This window comes from Neopelma chrysocephalum, unplaced genomic scaffold (assembly GCF_003984885.1).
Source record: "Neopelma chrysocephalum unplaced genomic scaffold, ASM398488v2 Primary Assembly neopelma1_102, whole genome shotgun sequence".
Classification (NCBI taxonomy): domain Eukaryota; kingdom Metazoa; phylum Chordata; class Aves; order Passeriformes; family Pipridae; genus Neopelma; species Neopelma chrysocephalum.
Window position 1 is genome coordinate 3,739,073 of NW_020897765.1, and position 21,064 is coordinate 3,760,136.

The following is a 21,064-nucleotide window of genomic DNA, read 5'->3' on the forward strand; positions in this document are numbered from 1 at the left end:
AAATTTCCATTGCTGCTTGGAAAAGAATGTGTTGACTTCAGCTGCATATAGAGTAACATCAAACATGTACACCCATTCAAGGCTGTAAAGAGAGCTCCTATCCTTCAATTTTTAATAAAGTATTATTCAGTTGTTCCCCCCTGTAATTTTCTCACACCCTGATACAAGAAGAGTAAATGGACATGTAAGAAGAGCTTTATGATGTTTTGCCTGTTTGTTTTGGTTAGAGGGTGTGTGGGTTTTTTTAAATACATGGCAACATTTTGATTTCTATTCTTAGAAACCATTTGAGGCAAAAAGGGGCCCATGAAAGAATTGAAGTCCACAAATGAACTTCCTTTCTGCTGGGTTTTTCTCAGCCGTCTCCCCTCCAGCCATGCCTGCCAAAATCCCATGCTTTATAGGGGCATCTGTTCTATTCTCTCCAGGCCAAAAAAGGAGACTTTTCAAACTCTTACTACAGCTGAGGAAATCTATAGCTCAATGAGCCTAATGCAATTTTTTCCTCCATGTCTGCAGCTCCAGAACTGCCATCAGAAGGGAAAGTCCTTTTCTCCTCCCTCCCTTTCTGCAGCCACACGCTCCCAAGCCAGGCCTCTTCTAAAAGCTGTCCTACTCCCACTCCCCATCTTGCTGGTTCTTACCACATGACTGAGGAACAGATACAAGCCATGAATGAAACTCTGCATCAGCTGCTGAACTGACATATTCTTATGAATCCCTGCACTGTTCTAAGTGCTTCACAGACACCTTCTCTGTGAAGTTGGTACACTTCGTACAACAAGAAATATATATAAAACAGTTGCTGTCCCATACTAATACTACTCCTAGTGACATTATGTTATTTTGTATCATAATAAAGGCAGTCTCACTGGATTTGACTAAAAACTAATTAACATTGTATGATACAAATAGCAGGTCACCCTGAAACTACATTATCTGCCCACAATTTAAGGTCACATACTGGCCTTAAGAGCAAAGTTTGGTTGCTCCCACTAACACCCAAACAGAGCAGTACAGACATCATACTCCATATGCCAGCCTCACTGTAAGGTGACTTCATCCAAGTGCAACACATTTCCTTCAATAATTTATAACTTAGAGTGAAAAACACAAGGCACTACAATTCCATCAATTGCCCATGAAATAATAGTTTTAATGTGTTTCAGATGTGTTTTAAATAATCGGACATTCTAGTATTTATCACTTGTTTAAGGCTTCAATGTAACCATAATAGCAAGCAGAGGCCACCAGCATCACTGCTGTGGCTTTCAGCAAAATCAGCAAAAAGAGATCAGAAAAAATCTGAACCTAACAAAATATCCCCAGACATTTGCATCAGAAACAGATGAGAAAATTAAGCTGAGCAGTAGGTACATATTTTCATGTATTAAAATCAGTGTTTGTACAATACCTCCAAAAATACCTCACATACTTCATTTTGTTATGGGTGAAAGCTAAAGTCTGAAAAGCTCCTTTTTTTCCTCTGGAAGCAAAACATGTCTCATCATTTGAGGCACACAAAGAATGTAAGAATATATCAATTTGCAAATGAGCTTTTTTGTGATTATTTATTTAGATCTTCCAGCTAGCCACAATCTTGTTCATATATAGTCTTCAAGAAGCGGGAATAGCTTCTAGCAGGGAAAGCATAGGCAGGTTTTCAGCATAAGATTGTTAGTACTGGGCATGAAGACCAAAGCTACCTGTGCCCACTCTATACAAGCTCTTTGTGGCTCAGCCCGTAAATGCATTGCCTCACTAGCAGGCTGCGCATATGAGCTGAATACATAAGCTCTTCCCCTTGTGAAAAGGAAAAGAAAAATTAAAAAATCAAACGTAAGCTCTACATCTGGGGAAAAAAAAAGGTAATTAAAAGAAGAGGAATACATGTCTGACATGGCCCAGTTCCCTGGTGAAATCAAGATTAAGAGGCATGTTTATGAGCAAAACTAAGTCAATATTTTCAAATTGGTTTTTAGTGCAAACCTTAGTTTTACCATTCATAAAATTCAATAGGTAATTACACAACTAGGCAAATGTCCTCAGAGGAAAGTAGAAGAATAATGAATTCCCTACATAATTATTTATAGCTATGTTTTCAAGTGAACACAGTGTAACAGGTATCAAGTCAATATTTAAAGGCAAAAAAACCCAAATTTGTAAAACCTTAAATATTTCTGAAAGCCAGTCCATAGACTACAGCCTATTTCACAATCTAATCTGCCCTTGCAATACATAAAAATCCCAACAACTCGGACTGCCTCTGTGATTAATCATTAAGATTTAAAATAAAACCTTGACAAAGACAGGTCCAGAAGCACAACCACAAAATATGTAATGCTATCAGAACATGCAATTTGCTTAAAATAATGCTCCCGGGAAGCACCATAGTGTTGTGTGCAAAATATTTTGTCTGATCCGTATTTTGAAAAAACCCTTGGGAACAAAATCATTACCAAGCATCAGTCAAAATAGCAACAAGTAGAGATCAGATCCAATTCAGTCTTTCATAACTAACCCTCAGAACAAGCTGCTTATCACTCCAAAGCTCAAAAAAGATGATGAAAACTATATAACACAATGTCCTTTAGCTCCCTAAAGACAACTGATTAAATTCAGTTAGGAGCTGATTGGAGAGCAATGATGCTTCTGCTTTCCAAATACACGGCTTAATTGCCAATACAACTTCACAACAAAACAGACAGGGAAAAAAAAGTCCCTCTCCTGCTACTGAAAAGTCAAGAAATAGCTGCTGGCAAGTGAGAGAAAGGCCAAGTTGTTGTTATTTTTTTAAGCTCCAATATCATCAATAAATGGAGACAAAACTAAACAAACAATTTTTTGTAACAAACAAATAGAACATGATCCAAAATGTTCTTCTAAAATCTCTTGGGTTTTCTTAATGTTGCAAGGAAAAATAAAAATAATAATCTATATCAATACATAAAATTCCCAGCACAAAGGAGGCTTAACTGGATTGAAAAGAATGTTTTTTAAAATTTGTATATTATATACAGACGCTCTTGCTCCAGTTTAAGGCTTCTTCTATACACATTAGAAACAATACTGGACAGATTGCTCTGCTCTCTTTCAACACTGTGCAAAACAGATTTAAAAGGAAAAGATCACTGGGCACAGAATTTGCAGAGTGCATTTTCTTCTTATAAACAGCAGGAATTTTCAACCAATTTGAGTAAAATGTTACTTTGTTCTCTCTCATTCAAATAAAATTAAGGTGGCATTATTTTTACTACTGTAGCATTTGGTATGCATAGCAGGAAACTTGCCAGGTATATATTGGAGCTAGAGGGACATATGCCCTTAAGAAAATAGTAAAATGCAGACACAATAAAACTTTAACAATGTAAGCAATAGACACTAAGTCTATCGCTCCTGTAGCAGCTCTAACTTAAATGCCCAGCAGCTCTGTAGGTGCAAAAGACTGAATCCTGTATCTTTGCTCTTGCCAAATACCTCCACTGCCTTCAACATACATAACATTTCTTTAGGATTAGACGTATCTGTCTCTTTTATCCAGTGCCAATACATTTCTCTGTTAGGAAATATCCACTTCCCATTGATGCTGATGACAACCTGCATGCCTTTCACAGCTCTCCCAGTTTAAGGAAAAGCCAGTTAAATATTACGCAAAAGCACCTTCCAAGCATTCTTTCTTCTTTATGAAGAATGTAGACAGATCTTAGTGATAAATGTTCAGAACAATTGTCAGGATTCTTTCTTGAGTGCAGAAGGGAGTACTTGTAGAGATGTACACAAAAGTTGCAGGACAAGTTAAGAAGTAAATGGGAAAGGAGATGACAAGAACTGAGGGGGGGAAATGAGGTTGGAGAAAAAAAGACAGCTATAAACATCACAAGTATTGTTGAAACAAACAGGTTGTGTGTATCCCATGTCTGCATCAAAACCAGTGCCAAATAAATCCACAAATCCCTTTTCATGCAAAAACACACTTCCTGATTTTAAGACAGAACCGAAACAAAATAACAGAAAATAAAGGGTCCATCATTGATTATACTGGGTTTGGATTCATTTATCCTCTCTGCTTTTCTGCAGCTTTCATCTATCTTGGGAGAAAAACATTTTCTCCTGCAAATAAATTATTATTGTAAAATAATTCTGTTGATTTATACCAGGCAAAATATCTCCCAAGACAAACAGGAACAAGTAATATGTAGCACCAAGGTAGTTTCTGTGATGGACAGAGCAGCTGAGCCCAAAAACGACTGCACCCATTCTGGGGTTTAATATGTGGGACACTGGGCACCCTGGTCATCTTGGCAGCAATTCTTTCTTACTGCAAGAGAAACCAAGCTGTCCCAGGAAAAGAATCAGAGTAAGAAAGCCTGTTGAAGATGTAGCCAAACTCTGAAATAAACCTCCCAGAAGTAACTGTGAAGAGACATTTCTCTCATACATCTGCTACAACTTGAACAGCTCTGCCTGCACATTACTTGCTTGAAATGTTTTGTGGGGATTTTTTAAAATTTATTCTGGACAATGTCACATAACACATATTTATTCATTAATTCATTTATTCATTAAAATCCCTTCATTATCTTCAGTGACAATAACATCGCAAGACTGAGTTTCGCTTCAGCAATCTATGGAATCTTTGATTTTTCACAGAAGCCTACTCACCTTTCAATCATTTGTATTATGTCACTTGAGTAATTACTAAATTTGGATTTATTTCATGGAAATATAAAAATCTCTTCTGTAAAAATCAACACTTGAGGAAGTCACACTCCATGCTCCCTTTAGAGACTTTGGAAAGATACAGGCACACTTAGACTATAGCTCACCAACCCTGTTTTATACATCTGTTTTAAAGATTTGATAAATCACGCCTCAACAGTCTTTAGAGACAGTCAGATCTCCATTGACTACAGGAGTCCACCTCAACATCTCTATATTGTTTGATGATCCACCTCCTTGTGTTACACATCCTCTTTGCCCTGATCCCCCTCACGACAGCAAGAGGAGATAAACTTGAGACCAACTTCAGATTTCATTTAGATAAACAAGAAAGGCAAAGAAAGAAGCATGTGCAGCTGGTGTAAAATAAACACTCATACTCTGCTAAAAATGTTCCAGGCTGAATTCAACATCCACGAGGACCTAAGTTAAACAGCAACAGAGAATTCCTCACAAAGATTCCTTGGAACGGGGAGATCCTGTTGCTGCTCCCAAACACGACTTGGACTGTTTTTTTCAGAGTATTTTAAGACAGGACGAAATGTCACAAATAATTAATTTACTTCATCTGGGGTTTATACCTTGATATTGTTTACTGCCACTGAGAAATTACCATATCAATTAATACTTCGTGCCTATTTCCAACAGACGCTGAAATACAATAGGGGCCTGACTTTATCAAATCTACAGACTATCACAAAACCTATCAACATGGTTACACCAGGACAAAGAAGAATTTTGCAAACAGAAGATGTGTACTGATACAACCAATGCAACAACAGTGGAGATGCAGTTTTGAGATGAAGGAACATGCGTAACAAGCAAGTAGAGAGGAAGGTGCGATGCCTGCTTATGGTTAAACCAAAAACTCTGCTATGAAAGCTCCCAAATTCCAGAATCCCTCCAAAAAAATGGCAAAGTCTGTATTTACAATACCATGGCTTAAATCAGCAGGACACGAAGAACTGTATTTCAGACTCTGCACAGGCTCAGTCACTGTGATGCTCTGCGTATCATTTCTGCTCTCCAAGTTGTTGACGACCACGAACACATCAAAACACACACTCCCTCCCCAAAAGCACAGTCTCAGTAGCACCATTCTGCAGCCAAAGACCACACTAGGCTCTGGATACCCTCCCAGATACCTCTGTCAGCCAGACTGAGCTGTCTCCAAGCACCCACAGTGGGCTGGGATCCCCATGAGGTTCCATTTGGATCTCTCCTTCTGAGGGAGAGACATGCAGACACCGGTCATGGGAGTCTACAACACCGCCCCATCTTTGACAGGCTTTTTTCAGCATCAGTGCAATGGGGACAAATGTTGCCAGGGATTTCCCCTCCAAACTATGCCTCAAAATAACACTGGGATGTGGGAGGAAAGCAACTAGGTTAACACTGCCTCACACAGGACTATTTTAAGTAGGAAAACCCTAGGGTTTTAAGTAGGGTTTTGATTCTTTCTCCCAAATGTTGCCACTTTAGGCACTCCCATCAGACTCTACCTCCTCCTCCAGCTTTAATCACCTGATGGAATTAGAGTAACAAAAATAAGGAAAACTACTATACATGGAAATGAATGAGAAATGAAAAAGTATTTTCCTGCCAAGACCAAAACAATAGCAGCCAAATATTTTTCATTGTGTCAGGACAGGCTTCTGCTATTTCTCAGGCTACAGCGTCACTCTTCGATTTGACAATTTCCAAAAAAAAAAATAAATTACTTGAACATTTACATCAGTAAATTATCCAGTCTTTCAGAAGCTGAAAAACCCATACCTGGCGTACAAAACTGTTAGAGGTAGTGTCAGAAGATGTACTCCCATCTGATCCTTTAAATCGGTTTTTTCTTCTTGCCCCTTTACCGTAAGACTGTAAAAAAAAAAAAGGAAACAAAAAAACCCACAGATTAGAGGAACAGCATTACAGCATTAAAGCATCAGTTTTTGTTGCACAGAAAGCTTTCAGTGCCTCCTAGGCAAGCAGGGATTCAGATTATCAGCTTTATGACAATCAATAAGCAAATTTTCAGTAAGTAACTGATGGGACGTGAGCAAGTGCTTATCAGATTTGGTAAATTGAGCCCTAAATGCTTTGCTGTTTTTGGTTTTCTTCACATTAGGGTTTGGAAAAGCATTTATAAACTTGTATAGATGTAGAATTATTCACTCAAGTCAGAGTGATTAAAAAGTACAGTTTGTTTTGCAGCTAGTTTAAATAAACAAGGTAGGAAAGGAGATACTGTAACAGTCTCCAGTACACCACAGCAATGAGCCAAGTCAGCTGAGGGAACACTAAAGAGCAAGAAGTGACCAACAACTTGTTGATTGAGATACAATCTTATAACCCAGGGAGAGTTTACAATAATGTTTTTTTTAAAAACTTGAAGTAAGTGAAAGCAGAATAGCAATAAAAAAGGAATACAGGTGTAACTGGAAAAGGGATAAATGCAACTGAAAAGCGATGCGTCATTTTTATCTCTTAGGAAGTTAAAAAGACACTAGAAGAAAGTTTTGGTTTGCTTAAGCAAAAATTTTAAACCATAGTTTAGAAACACAGCAAACATGTGTTTGTGTCCCTCCCCCCCAAAAACCCCTATTTGTTATGTGCATTGAATATTGATCATCAATAAATATAATTAAAATAAATTTTAAAAACGTGAAAGAATTCAAAACTATGTTATTTGCAAACACTTATTTATGTGGTGACTGTAAACTGTGCCATGACACCACCTCCGACCAGGGCATCTTCCCAGGTATAGAAAAGTCTCACAGATTTGTTCTGTAGAATGACATTACAACACAGCCCTTCCTATGCTATTCCAATTGTTTAAGTTCCTCTAAACTTACAATAAAATTATGTCTTGACTACTTAAAACATTATTTTTCTTGAGGCTGATAAATACAATTTTTTTCCTCACTCATCATGCTGCTGTAAAGGTGATTTTACTAATCCATCTCTCTGAATCATGTCTTCTCTCTTTGAATACCTCCCACAGTTCCCTGAAATAAACAGGGTCTTTGTCTTCTCTTTCAAGGTCTGTGTTGGCCTATTCCCAATCTCACCTCTCATCCTGCATTCAGCACCCAACTTTTGAATTCCACAATAACTCAGGGGAAAAAAAACAAAACAACACAAAACCAAACACCAGTCTCCATCACCAACATGCTAAATTTTCAGAAAGTAATTTCATATCCTCTCCCATAATACTTTGCAGTCCTTCTCCCAGGGACAAAAATTCCTTTACAGAAATCTTGTTATTCTCCTTTAAATATATAACAAAAAAAATCCTCTTGATAATAAGGCATTAGTGTACCTCAAAATATTATACTAATAAAGAAGATTATTTATCCACTACTAGTTCCTAGGATCCCAAGTCCATGCATCCACATCCTGCTGTTGACTTTGGTCATAAGCCGCTCTCAGTCTCAGGTTTAGATACAATGAGAAAATTATGATCAGCTTACTGGAGAACATGGCTGTGCATGCATTACAGCACAGAATTTCTGATAACCTGGCCCTGATACAGCAAACCCTGGAATAAAACCCTGCCTGATGCATAAGGTGTGTCCTTCCCTGGGCCTGAGCAATCTTCAGAGCACCGTGCTAAGCTTTGGGCCTGAGTCCTCTGGTTCTCATGGTAGGGAAGGATGGGCTACAGTGACAACTCAGAGAGACACTTAAAATCTCATACTGGCAGACTTTTCAGATAATGACTTCAAAATCTGAACTGTTGTTCTTAGCAGTAATACATACGGTAAATATGGTGAAATATTTTGCAATTTAAGAGTAACTGAGGAGGACAACATATAGTCACTACAAACTTCAGATCATTTGACAAATCCAGGTAATTTGCCCCTATGAGATTCAAGAGAACAATATCAAGCTGTATCTGGACCATAAGTGTTGGGTCTGGGCAAGTTTGGAGCACTGGTTGAAATAGAACATACCAATCTTTTAAAAATGATGTCTCAAGCAACAATAGTTCTGTTAGCCTGACACTCTTGGTAAAAATAATATCTGTTATGTCACTGACCTAACAATGACCTACAACAACAGCAATGCTTTATCCCTAAAAATACAAATTTATGGGAAAGATATTTTGCCAAGCTCATATGATTTTTTCAAAACTGTAAAACAGCCACGTAAGAAATTTCTGAAAGGCACACAAATTGATTCTACACATGCTGGTTAGGGCAGAATCATAGGAAGATCAACATGTTACTTTCTGAAGAGTCTAGAACTGTAACCCAGCAGGTCTCAAAATGTAAAATTAAATTTCAATGAGGAATAGTTTTACAGGGTTGCATTTCTAAAAGGAATCTTTGATAATGGAAGAACTTTTTGATAATAGGAAGGTCTTCATAGACCAATAAGAATACAAAGTAGGTTGGAACGACCATTACCAGCAAATTCTTCAAAATATTTTCCAGTTGCGGTTAGAATAGACAGTTCTATCAGAACCATCTTTTTCCGCATAATATAATAAAATATTTCACCTAATATAATATAATATTAAAGGACCCAAAATACATTAAAAGTACCTTTAACAGCAGTAGTTCCCACATACAACAACATCTTAAAAATGGTTCTTATTGAGGTAACTGACTTTGGTCACCCACAAACATTCTGAACCCCTTTTCTACAATTTTTGTGGAAGTAAATAGAAATGTACTAAGGAAAAAAACAAAGAATTTCTAACATTCACAAAGGAGGTCAAGAATATAAAGCATTCGTATAAACATCACGCTATACAGGCAATTTTGTAAATGGTGTAGAGTATAGTATTGTGTGATTCCCAAGGAGATACTAGAAAAAATGTACACATATTCTCTTTTATGTTTTGTTTGTATTTGCCCCCAGTTTCTACAATATGATTTTATTTAAAGTGTCATAGTGTTCACTTCTATAACACAAAAAATTATGACAAAGGCAAAAGAGGGACTGAGTCTAGAGTGATGAGGACAAAACAAAGAGCAGAATAAAACCGTGTTACGAACACAGAAAAAATGCCCACCTCTCTATCTGCATAGCAATGACTAAAAGCATTTATTTCTGAAAACATCACACAGCAAATGCAACTTACACTGAAACTCACCTTGATTTTTCAGTTTGAGAAGGGTTTTTTTGCATGGCAGAACATATGTTTTTGTTCTAGTCTTCTATAAGTGGAAACTATTGAGAAGCATAAGCTAAATACTAACCTTAAATACAGAAAAACTGTTGACATGATGGCAGGCCGTGGCTGCAGAGTGTAGACAGTTTTACACCTGCCTTTTTGCACAGACTGATTCTCAGTCAGAGGAAAGGGAGACAACTTCGGCACAAGGGAAAACTGGGATTTGATGACTCCTTTCATTATTTTAAAAGGAGGCTAATCAGGGATTACATTTGTCTTCTATGCCTTTCAAGCTTATTCCCACAGTCAAAAATGCATGAAACTTTCTTCTGAAAATAAGTCTTCCATAAACAAAACAGTCTTATGTATTTTTAAAAATTATTAACTATCTCTGTCATGTGGAGACTCATGAATACTCATCCTGTCACAGTCGTTATGTTTTGCTTTTTTAAGTGTACTTTTTTTTCCATAAGAGCTTGATGTGAGAACAAGACCTCTGTACAAAAAACAAAACCAAACCAAAAACAAAACAAAAAAAATCTACCAGTTACTTTCAATTCTGGGAATAAAAGAAAAAGAAATTTTTTTTAACAATGAAGCCAATATGTTACTGTGATTTTCATATTAAAATTAGCTGCCTTATCTGTGTTCTGTTCAGCAGTTGGCTGCAATTTAGTAGCTAAAAATAAAGGGCTGAATCACGATGCGTGGACATTGGCCAGTAAAAGCAACAACATGAGGCAATTGTTCTTAATCTATATGGTACCCAACAGACAACCGTTGGAGACCAAATGCTTCCGCATCCCAGTATACAGTGTCCAATGGTAACAATCCCAACATCCAGCAGAGGCAGGTGCCTATGGCACACCAGCATTTGCCCAAGCTAATTTGAATACAACTGACTCCAGTCCTGCAACAAAGCCTGTTCATATAAAAACTTTGCTGGCAGGAACATTCTCACTTGATTTTAGCAGAACATCTTACACAAACATAAAGTTATGTATACATTTAAGTGTTTACAAGATCAAAACTGTAGCTTGGTTTATTAGTCAGGTCTGTGAAATTCTTTTAAAATTGTCTGAGCTGCCAGAGACAAGAAACAAAACACACACATTTATGTTCTACAGCTTCTCAAAATACCTGGCAAAAAATGTGAAATCTCAGAGAAAAAAAAAAAAACAAAACAACAAAAAACAAATCAAAACAAACCATCAAAGTAACTTTGTAAAAAATATTTCATCAACAAAGTCTTTAGAAAGCAAAGTCTCTGCTTTCCAACTCTGACTAGAAAGTACATTGTGCAATCATTATTCAACCCATGTAATCAAATTAAATATGGGAATCATATGAAGCGTTAAAGGCATACATAGCAGTTTTCGGATAATTAACAGTTTTATATACATTTACTCGTTATTGCAAACAGATGAGATCAATGTCACTGAGTGAAACCCTTTCATATTAATGAGGTCCTGCCTCAACACATGAAAAGCATGCATCCATAACATTTAATCCTCTAACACACATGACAAGCAGAAGGCATGGTTTATCCCTGTAGGCAAAATACTATCATCCAGAAGAGGAAATATAAAATATTTAAAATTACCAACTATCTACAGCCAGTGAACTGGTCTTCAGTGAGAATCTTAAAATGCCCTTCACCAGTAACAACTCTCATGGTATTTTATATTAAAGTAGAGCGAACCTGAACCCTTACTGTTTATTATAGGTAAAATAGCTCCTTAAAAAATATCTTACTGGTCTCATCCCAAGAATGATGAAAAGGTATAGAAGATTTAGGCAGTAGAGTCACTGATGTCAAGTCAAATCTTTAAACAAAGATGCAAGACAGAAATTGGAGAGAAAAAGAAAAAAAATCAGAGCTAGAATGTATCTTACATGATCTCAGATGAACAAGTGACCAATTACAAAGATCAAGAGAACACCTAAAGGTAAAGAGTGACCCCCCTGAAGGATTAGAGAATTGCTAGAAATGTCAGAAATGCAAGAATGAACTAAGTATTTTTCCTTCCTACACCAAAGCTTTGAAAATAGTTAAAACTGTCCATGTTCTAGTCAAAGGATAGCAAGCTGGGATAGTGCAGAACATACACATCCAGCTCTATCCTCCCCTTAGAAGAACAAGCTATTGCCACTTTATCCAATTCCTTACAACAAGGTAACAAATGTTTCTGTAGCTCAGCCCCCCTGAGCCCTCTCTGGTCCATGGCCAGGCTTGTCGCCACTCAGAAATGATACCCTTCAGCTACTGGATAGTGTAGCCTCCAGCATCAGCTGCATGGCTGCAAACCCCCGCAACCTCACTCTACAGAAAGGGACGTGAATATTTCTGATCTTAGCACCACAAATCATACTAATCTCATAAAGGAGATGAGATCAGCCTTCTGACAGCACAGCCAAGGGCTAGAAGTTGAACATAGACCTTGATGATGAGCTCCCCAGCACTCCTCAGCTCCCTTCCGTGATGGGAACTTGGAACATAGTAAAATATTCTGGCTTGCCTCCGTCTCAGGGCTGGGGTTTCAGGTCATCCTACATGGTAAACATCAGTGCAGTTCTGTGACAGGCACTCAGCCTTGTGACATACCTTGAGCAAAGAAGTTGCCTAAGCAGTACAGACTCCTGTCCCCATAGCAGAGAAGAATCCCCAAGTTAGGTTTCAAAACTTGGATTTCTCCAAACAAACAACGTTTGTTATAAGGACACCATTCAGAAAAGACAGGGCTTCCCTCCAGGAATCCTATCAAATTGAAGATCTCCATATACAGTCATCAAGTTCATGCAAACTACAGTGATGAGTTTGCAAAGTCCATTCCACAGACATTTTAGAAAATCCTCCACCTACACAAAAAAAAAAATCCATAGAAATAAAGAAACCAATTATTTATTTCTCCAAACTTGCATATATAACGCACAAGTAAGTATTTGACACACACTTCTTTTTCCCCCATGTAGAAAGGAAAAAAAAAAAACAAACAACAATTTCTGCTGAGAAATCTGTAACAGACAAATCTTAGATGCTCTTTTCTGCTGGCCTGTGATAAAGCCCTTCCAACACTGCAGCTAGAAATAGCCCTATTCTCACCAACTCCTACACTCCTAAGCCATCTCCCAGTGCTCTTACCCTAGCCTCAGACCAGGTCACCTGGCAGTTTCCATCTGCCAGACAAGAAGCTGGGAACTTGGCCTGCTCTCCTCCTCCACAATGTCTTGGAAACCCACTCCAGTGCAAACCTGTTGCACATGTATCTGTAATGCCAGTGATGAAGATGTCAGCTCCCAGCAACAGAAGGTGCTGAAGCTCATGCCCAAACCGCTCTGTGCTTCCTGCAGCTTTTTAAGATTGGCAACTACAGTTGCAGGCCACATGCCTGCACATACCCACATGCTCTCCATGGATCTCTTTATTTCTCTTACATGAGCAAACAGAAAAAGAGGTCTGATTCTATGACAGAAAGTTACTTGGAGGGAGCAATAGCCAACTATGGGGCAACTACTGAGGACCTCTGCTAAGGGTCTGCTGCCCTGGGGACAGAAACCAAGGCGAGACCTTGGAGGGCAGAGAGGGTGATTTTCATTGCTTTGTTTTATTTGGAAGCTCTTCTATCCTGGCATAGGAAAGAACTGAGTAAAAGAAGCAGAAGAAAAGTAACTGAGACTCCAGAGAAGCCAACCTTGGAAGAGTACAGGAACTTTTCATCAGTAAATGTCTGAAATTAGAAACATAGAGACAAAACAAGACAAATTCAGAGATTGCCTCTGGAAGACAGTTGCCAGATACACAAATAAGTTAGGACTGAAGCTGCTGAATTATTTCTGAGGGATTTTACATTCTAAGAAAAAGTAAAGAAAAATTATTATAGCCCATATATGCTGATAATGTGCAATACCCAAATGGAATATGTCTCAGGAAGAGATGAGCATGCAAACAGTAGAGTTCAGGAAAAATAAACCCAAACAGCAAAGGAAAATCATCAGAAAAGTAATAGCGGAAATCAAAAGGGCTTTCTTCAGTGAAGGACTATTAAAATTTATTTTTGTCAGTAAGGAGTACAACACTGAAAGGAGATTACCACATTGGGAGAGAAAACACTACACCTTGCTGAGAACCATGAGAAAGTCCAATGAATGGAGGATTTTATCTCTGTATATATTCCACCGAGTTGCTGCTACATTGGATCTGGATTCCAGGGATGCTGCCAGAAGAGAGTAAAACCTTCTGTGCCTCTATAATGAATGGGTACTGTTATTATTTAAGTAATAAAAGTGATATAATTCTTGTTTGTTTATGGCTTACAAAGTATTCTTGTAAGTCAGTACTGGGAAATACACTGTTGCAAAATGTTTGTTTGAAGAATAGGTAAACACGCATGAATTGTGATACATCCGGCTGAAAGAAAGCAGCAGAGGGCAGTGTGATTAATTTGCTGAGAACAAATCTCTGGATATTCTTTCCATTCCTCATCACCACAATACAGGTAATGAAGGGATGGTGCTATGCAACTGGGAAGACAGCTGGAGATCAAGGAAGGACAACAGTCAGTGTAAAGGCCAAATAGCTAAGCTGATATTGTAGAATCATCGCATGCACATCACTCTAAAATTCACACTAACATCAACTGTATTTGATACAGGAGGAAAACTGAACAAGCCTGTCCCTAGCCCCATGCATTCAGTTTACCTTCAGCAGCGCAACATGAAAAACCAGTCAAGCACTCCAGGGAGAATGAAACCTTTAGACCTGGAAGGCAGAAGCACTTAACAGTACCAGGCGATGGAGGAAATCTAAATGCAAGTGAAAGAGCTGAAGAAAACAATCCAGAAGAGAATTGTTTTCATTTAAAATATGTCAGGTTGTTAGGACCTGCATTGACAGATGATGCATAAGAAGGCAAGAAAAAGAACAGGAGGTAAATAATAATGAGGAATAGAGAAGAATTCATCCAGAGTAAGATGCCTTTTCCCCCCACAAGATAGTCCATAGTTGCTTGATAGAAGGTTTCATTATATTTTCTTTGAAACATCTTGTGTAATTTGCTGATCTGATTTGCTATGACTGTTCCTAATGTACAACATAGGAAACTTTATCATAAGAAAATAGCAATAGAAATTGAATCTAATGGTTTCTGGGGACTGAGGGACTTTGAAGTAGGATTATAAGAAAATTACATGGGAGGGAGAGGAAAAAAGAAGAGAGGCCAAGAGTTACCATGAAAGGCATTAATATGCTATGTTATAGTATAAACACATCAACACAGCATCTGGGTTAATTAAAATTATTAAATCAAATATTCTACTAATTCAGATTCCTAAAATAAAGGGGGGTTCTTGAAATTAAAAACTAAAAAGGAGTTGAGTTGATTTTGTTTAAAAAAAGATACTGATAATTAGTGATGCATTTGAACAGAGTTTGCTTCTTTCATGATTTTAGAAAATCACAGATGTTAATTTTACTACAAAAGGGCTACACCTAAAACTACCGCTTTTCATTGACATATACCTGAACATTGTGAATAATTCCACAGTGTAACTGTTAGCATGTACATTTGTCTGGATAAAACTGGACATCTGAAAATATACTGCAACCCCATCTAGACTAGGATCACAGTGAGTACCTAGAACTATGTTTTTATAGTAATATGGACCTAAATGCCACGGATAATAATAATACAGAATAATGCACCAATACCTTGTCCCCATTGCAAAGAACTTCCCAGGGACAATACAGTATTACTGTTATGATCAACACACAAGGAGATTTTACTTTGTTTGCAGATCTTGTTAGGAAAATGCATTATGAAAATAAAAAATAGATTTTACACAGAGGCTATCTAGGAATATTTCACACATTTAACTACCTTTTAAGTGTAATAATTCCAGAGTGTTAACTACACTCACTCCTTTTGCCACAAGTTTAGCCAAAATGGATGGACAGGCACAATCAAAGACACTGACCATGATGTACAGGTAAGCTAAAAGAAATCCCAGCTTTGCAAAAGTAAAAATCTTGGATAAGAGAAATTTTGAGGCTTGTTACAACTTTACAAATGCTCTTCAATTACATTTTACTAAATCCTAATTCCCAGAAGTAGTACTTCAGAGCAAATACTTTTAGGAGTGATATCACTCCATAAGCTTGCATGTTGAGGTTTTTTCCCTGACACATTACTTGGCATGAAATGTTTCTAGGATTGCTACTCAAGTACCTTGGTGAAAAATATAGTGGTGTGCATAGCTGAAGTACCTGTAGGCAATCCACTTGATGATTCACATGTCCTCATTAAACCTCTCCTTGTCACTGGGAGTGTGTTCTAAAGCAGCAAGATTCTACAATATTGATTTTTTTAAAAATCACATTAATGGAGCAAAAATTCAAATAAAAATAATTGTCTCTCAGTGCAGTGCATGCTAAGGAATTTAATTCCATTGTTATTCAGACAAAGGGCTCTTTTTCTTCCATAATCTTATTTCCTCTATACAAAAGGTTTATGTATGACTAAAATAAGTACCTGTTGAGGAGATATGATTCCTGTTTTGCCTACTATCTTTGATTCCAAAACTGAAAAACATTCCTGAAACAAAAAGCTGCATTATTATTGTCTTAAGAAGTGAATCTTTTTGGCTGTGAGTGTTGTGTTCAGAAACCTCTCTTATAAAACAGAATCTAAGTTTATTACCTGAAACATAAATAACATGGGTGTTAGCAAACTATTCTCCCTCTCTAAGCAGAGGTTTTTTATGCCTAGTTAAAAGATGGGTGAGAAATCAATTTTATGATCAGTATTTGACATTTGTCCACAGCAGAGAGGCACCATATGACTTGACAGTTGCTGATTCTGTGCTTAGGGCTGAAAAGATATAAAAAGGGGGGATTTGTAGGTCGAAAATTAGTTCGCTTGCCACTGCTTCTAGAGAAGCTGGCAAAGCATATGGCCCTACTGAAATGTCTGTTCTCTGCTTGGAGGCTGCAGACAAATTTACATCCAAAGAGACACTTTTTCTTTTTTAGCTTAACCTAGTCTCTGCTTTAGTGTCTGGATTTTGTTCTATTGTCACCAGTCCTCAGTAAGTAAAGATCAATCAGCAAGTCTTTTGACAAACTGACAGCATTTTCCTCTGTACACAGAGTACTTCTGGCATGAAACTCAAGCACCTTCTCAAAGAAAATAAAGCATCAGAGATAGCTGTGGCAGCAACAGTAAAAACTATCGCCTCAAAATGAAAAAAAACCTGTGTCCTAAAAGAACATGCATGTTTGTAATTTAAACTGCACACAATCAGATTTTACCACCCTTTTTCTGGGTTTAAAAATAGCACCGTTGTCTTTGTAGCCAGCTATTGCAAACTCAAAGAAATTATGCATTCATATAATAAGCAGGAACAACCTTTCAAAATACAAAGTCTTTACCAAGTGTGCAAGCATCCATACCCTGGCTTCCTCACATCATCCATCCACCTGAACACTGTGCACATGGACCGACTTATTAAAATTTCAGAGATGACTGTACAACCACCCTTCTGCACAGAAATCGAGCAGCTTAAATCTGCAGTGTGCTCAACACCTTCAACCTTCCCAAAATTCCTGCTCAACAATCGGCGTGAATCGCCTATCCCCACCAACTCAGACTGCCACCAGCCCGTGTAACAGATAAGTGAGGTTTCAGCAGCGCACGGTAAGCATCAGGTACAGATACAACAGGTTACTGGAACAGGGGAAAATAGCCGTAACCTGTGAGCAATACATTCACAGAAGAGCAGTTCAATAGCAACGTATTCTTACATATCCACCCCCCAGACAATCGCAAGGTTTTTTTGACTTACGATGCTTCTATGGCACAGAGCACCCCATGTTAATTACCAGTATGTTAATTACCAGGTATTTGGGGGTGGGGGCGAGAACAGGGGTTTCGGGTGCCTTAGGGGAGCCGTGAAACTTTTCTGACGGCGGGGACCGAAGTTGAGGACGGGGAGCTTCGGCAGCCCCACCGCCCCAGGGCGAAGCCTCCGAGCCCGGCCCGGCCCCGCGCCCCCACCCCGCTCCGGCCGCAGCCCCGGCCGAACCCCGCGGTACCTGCGCTGCCGCCGCCGCGGGCAGGGGGTTGTCCAGCAGCTCCATCTGCACCTCCTGCGCCGGGCTGGGAGGCGATTTGGACATGTCTCTCTGGACCATTGGCGAGGAGAGCGGGCGGCTGGGCGCCGAGCCCCTCGGCGGGACAGAGCCGAGCCGAGCCGAGCCGGGGCGGCAGGCGCCGCTCAGCGCCCGGCCATGCCGCGGAGCGGGCGGGTGGCCCTGCCCTGCCCAGCCCAGCCCTGGCTGTGCCGGCGGGGAGCGCGCTCGGCGCCGGGGGACGGGGCAGCGCCAGCGGCGGGCGCGGGGGAGGGCAGGGGGCGGTGCTGAGGAAGAGAGAAAGTGACAGCGAGCATCTCCCTCCCGGCAGCGCAGGGCGGGGGCGGCGCCGCGCTCCCTTCAGGGCTCCCCGTCGGCCCCGCTGGATGCGCGGACGCGGCGGAGTGGCCAGCGGGAAAGTTGGAGATGGGGACCGGGGAGGGGTCAGGCCCTGCTTGTCCTTTCAGCCCTGCCGGACATCTCGACCCTGGCCGCAAGGCATCGCCTGCCTCAGCCCTCGTCTGAGCCTAATCCATGGTTTTAGTGGGGAAACTGGCACTTTCAAAGATAAAGTTCTCTAGATCTGCTGTGTTGATACGTTTTTTGCCTGTACTCGGACCTTTCTGTGCACATATCAACAAGAGATGAGCGAGATGAAACCCACCTTCTAATTTTGTACAACCTATAGCAGCAAAATCTCAATCGTGCCATTGGTACCCCACAGGAGGCTTTTGAAAGACCTGTTCAAAACCTGACCTGGGAAAATCACCTTCCACCCCTGAGATGATCTGTCATTCCTAAGAAGTCTTTGTGACACCCAACTTAATGATTGTCTTGATAGACACTAAACCCTCTGACTCCATAAAGCCCACTCGTAATCTTGTTACTTTTAATTTTGATCACTGGGTTGGAACTAGCTGTGCTCCATGCAGCATGAGAGGGAAACTTAGGTTTTCAATATCCCTTCGTGATTGTTTGTGAAATCTCTCATCAGCTGATTGTAAACAGTGAAAAGGCAGTAAAGAAACTAAGTGGACTGATGCCATATACCTAAAATCACAACCGTTACTAAAAGCAATATAACAGTCACTTACAGGAAAAGAAACCAGTAAAGCAAAGCCAGCACAAAAGCCAGATCAGTTTCAAGATGTACTTTCATGCTCTGTCTCAATTGCATGGTTGATTTATTTCATTTTTTATAATAGCTAATAGATTTTCTCTCTGAATTAGCTCACCCCTATGGATTTTCTCATATGAATAGTGAAAATCCTACAGGAACTGCCCACTTTTTTTGTGAAGAAATTGGCTTTCTCTGCAAGTGGAAGTGCTCCAAGGTTTGAAGGTGCTTGAGAACTTTCACTTGTCCGAAAAGTTTCACATTTCATTTTGAAATGTTGTAGTAGTATTCTTCAAAAATAATTTCTAGAATTTTTTTCTTGTCCATGGCAAACTAGAACCTTAATTTTAAGCGAAAAGAATGTCTTTTATGTGCTTAACTTTCCAAAGATGCATACTTCACCTTCTAATAGAGGCCTCAAAGCACTTATTTCTTTGTCACTTCAAATTAGATTGTTTTAATGGAATTACTTTTTTGACCATCATCATAATTAAGGAACTTACTGAAAAACCTGAACGCAGTATTCCTGTTAATGATTGCTGAGTGGGGTGTTGTTATCAAAAGATGTTGTCTTTGACTTCTAACACCTTGATTGCTTTGGAACCATCTACCCTTCTATTTCGAGTCATTCTCTAGGAAAGGCACTTGATGATCTGCCATGATTCAGTACCTTTACTTGGTAGATTTTCAGGTATCTGTCAGAGATCACCTGTTCTCTCTCACACAGAGAAGGGAGTGAAAGTTATTTAATCATGTAACAGTGGTCCTTCGTATTCCCTTCTGGATTTTCACTTTTTAAAGGGTATATAAGTGACAGCATTTTTTTTCAAGCATACCATCCTTCTTTAAGAGTAGCAGTGACCATTTTGGAAATATTAAAGTTTCTGAAACCATAAATTGCACATCTGGTTTGAAAGGGTATTTCTACTGCCTTATAAATTAGAGCTTGAATATATCAAACAAAGGTAATTTTTTTGTGTGCTTTCTTATATTTTTATGATTAATTTCTCTTTTTTTCTTTCCTTTATAAAAATATAATGGCCATGATTTTGCATGTTTATATACACACATATAGGGGCTGTAGAAAGCAGGAAAAAAGTTTTTAAGGCACAAAAAAGCAGAAGGGAAATCACTTACTTAAAATAAATATAAATATTTATGTTGTACATTTTTCTCTAAATAAAGCCACAAGAAACCCCTCAACACACACTAATCACATCTGAATTTCTAATAAGTTTATTTTGTTCTTCTTCCTAAGGAAAAACCTTCTACCCAACTGTTCTTTAGCAGCAATTACAATTTGTTGCCTTGATGTAATGAGTGGCTTGAAGATTAGCCTAGAAATACAATTGGAAGTATCTTACTCTGCTTCACTCCTTTTGTCTATAACTTCATCAGTGTTCTCTAACCTTGAAATGTGCTAACACATATACATGTAGTCATCCCTCTGCATCCCGGTTTTGGCCACATCTGCTCCAGGATAAGGATCAGTGTGTAAAAACAATATGCAGAGGTCCTAAATTGCTTGTTCTTTCTCAAGGGGAAAAGCAACATGGTATGCCTAGCCACTTCTCAACAGAAAACCACACTGCTGCATTTATTTACACTTTTATCTGCAATGGAGAGGTGTTGTGCATGCTTATATGCGTTTAGCTAAACATGTAAATTTTAGAAAACCAGACGAAAATAGAAGCTGTTTTGTTTGAAGTTGTTTGTTTGTTTGTCTGTTTTGCTTTAAAAAAACAACCCCAGACCTTAGACTGACAAAGAAGATAACCTGATTGGGGTGCCAAAAAATAAGTGGGTTTGTTGCATGAGAGATTAGATATTATTTTAGAGCAAGGAGGACTGCATTACTTTGCAGGTTTAATTGTTCTTTACCACCAAGATAAGACTGTGGTGTCAGCACCATGTCCTAACCTTGTATACATGTACAGCAAGTATAGGTTTGGTTTAGTCTGTAACTATCACTTGAATGTGCAAAAAT

The 21,064-nt window shown here is 38.9% G+C and overlaps 1 protein-coding gene across 7 annotated transcripts in view; it reads right to left on the bottom strand.

The window, feature by feature from the left end:
* Window positions 1-18,122, bottom strand: part of CACNB2 (calcium voltage-gated channel auxiliary subunit beta 2) — a 257,225-nt gene extending 239,103 nt beyond the window's left edge. For all 7 annotated transcript variants that reach the window (XM_027695736.1, XM_027695733.1, XM_027695732.1 and 4 more), the window contains exons 1-2: window positions 17,925-18,122; window positions 6,496-6,588 (exon numbers count right to left, since the gene is read on the bottom strand). In XM_027695736.1, the coding sequence (XP_027551537.1) occupies window positions 6,496-6,588; window positions 17,925-18,023 (192 nt within the window). In that variant the 5' untranslated portion in view covers window positions 18,024-18,122. The remainder of the gene's footprint in view (window positions 1-6,495; window positions 6,589-17,924) is intronic.
* Window positions 18,123-21,064: the final 2,942 nt, after the last annotated feature.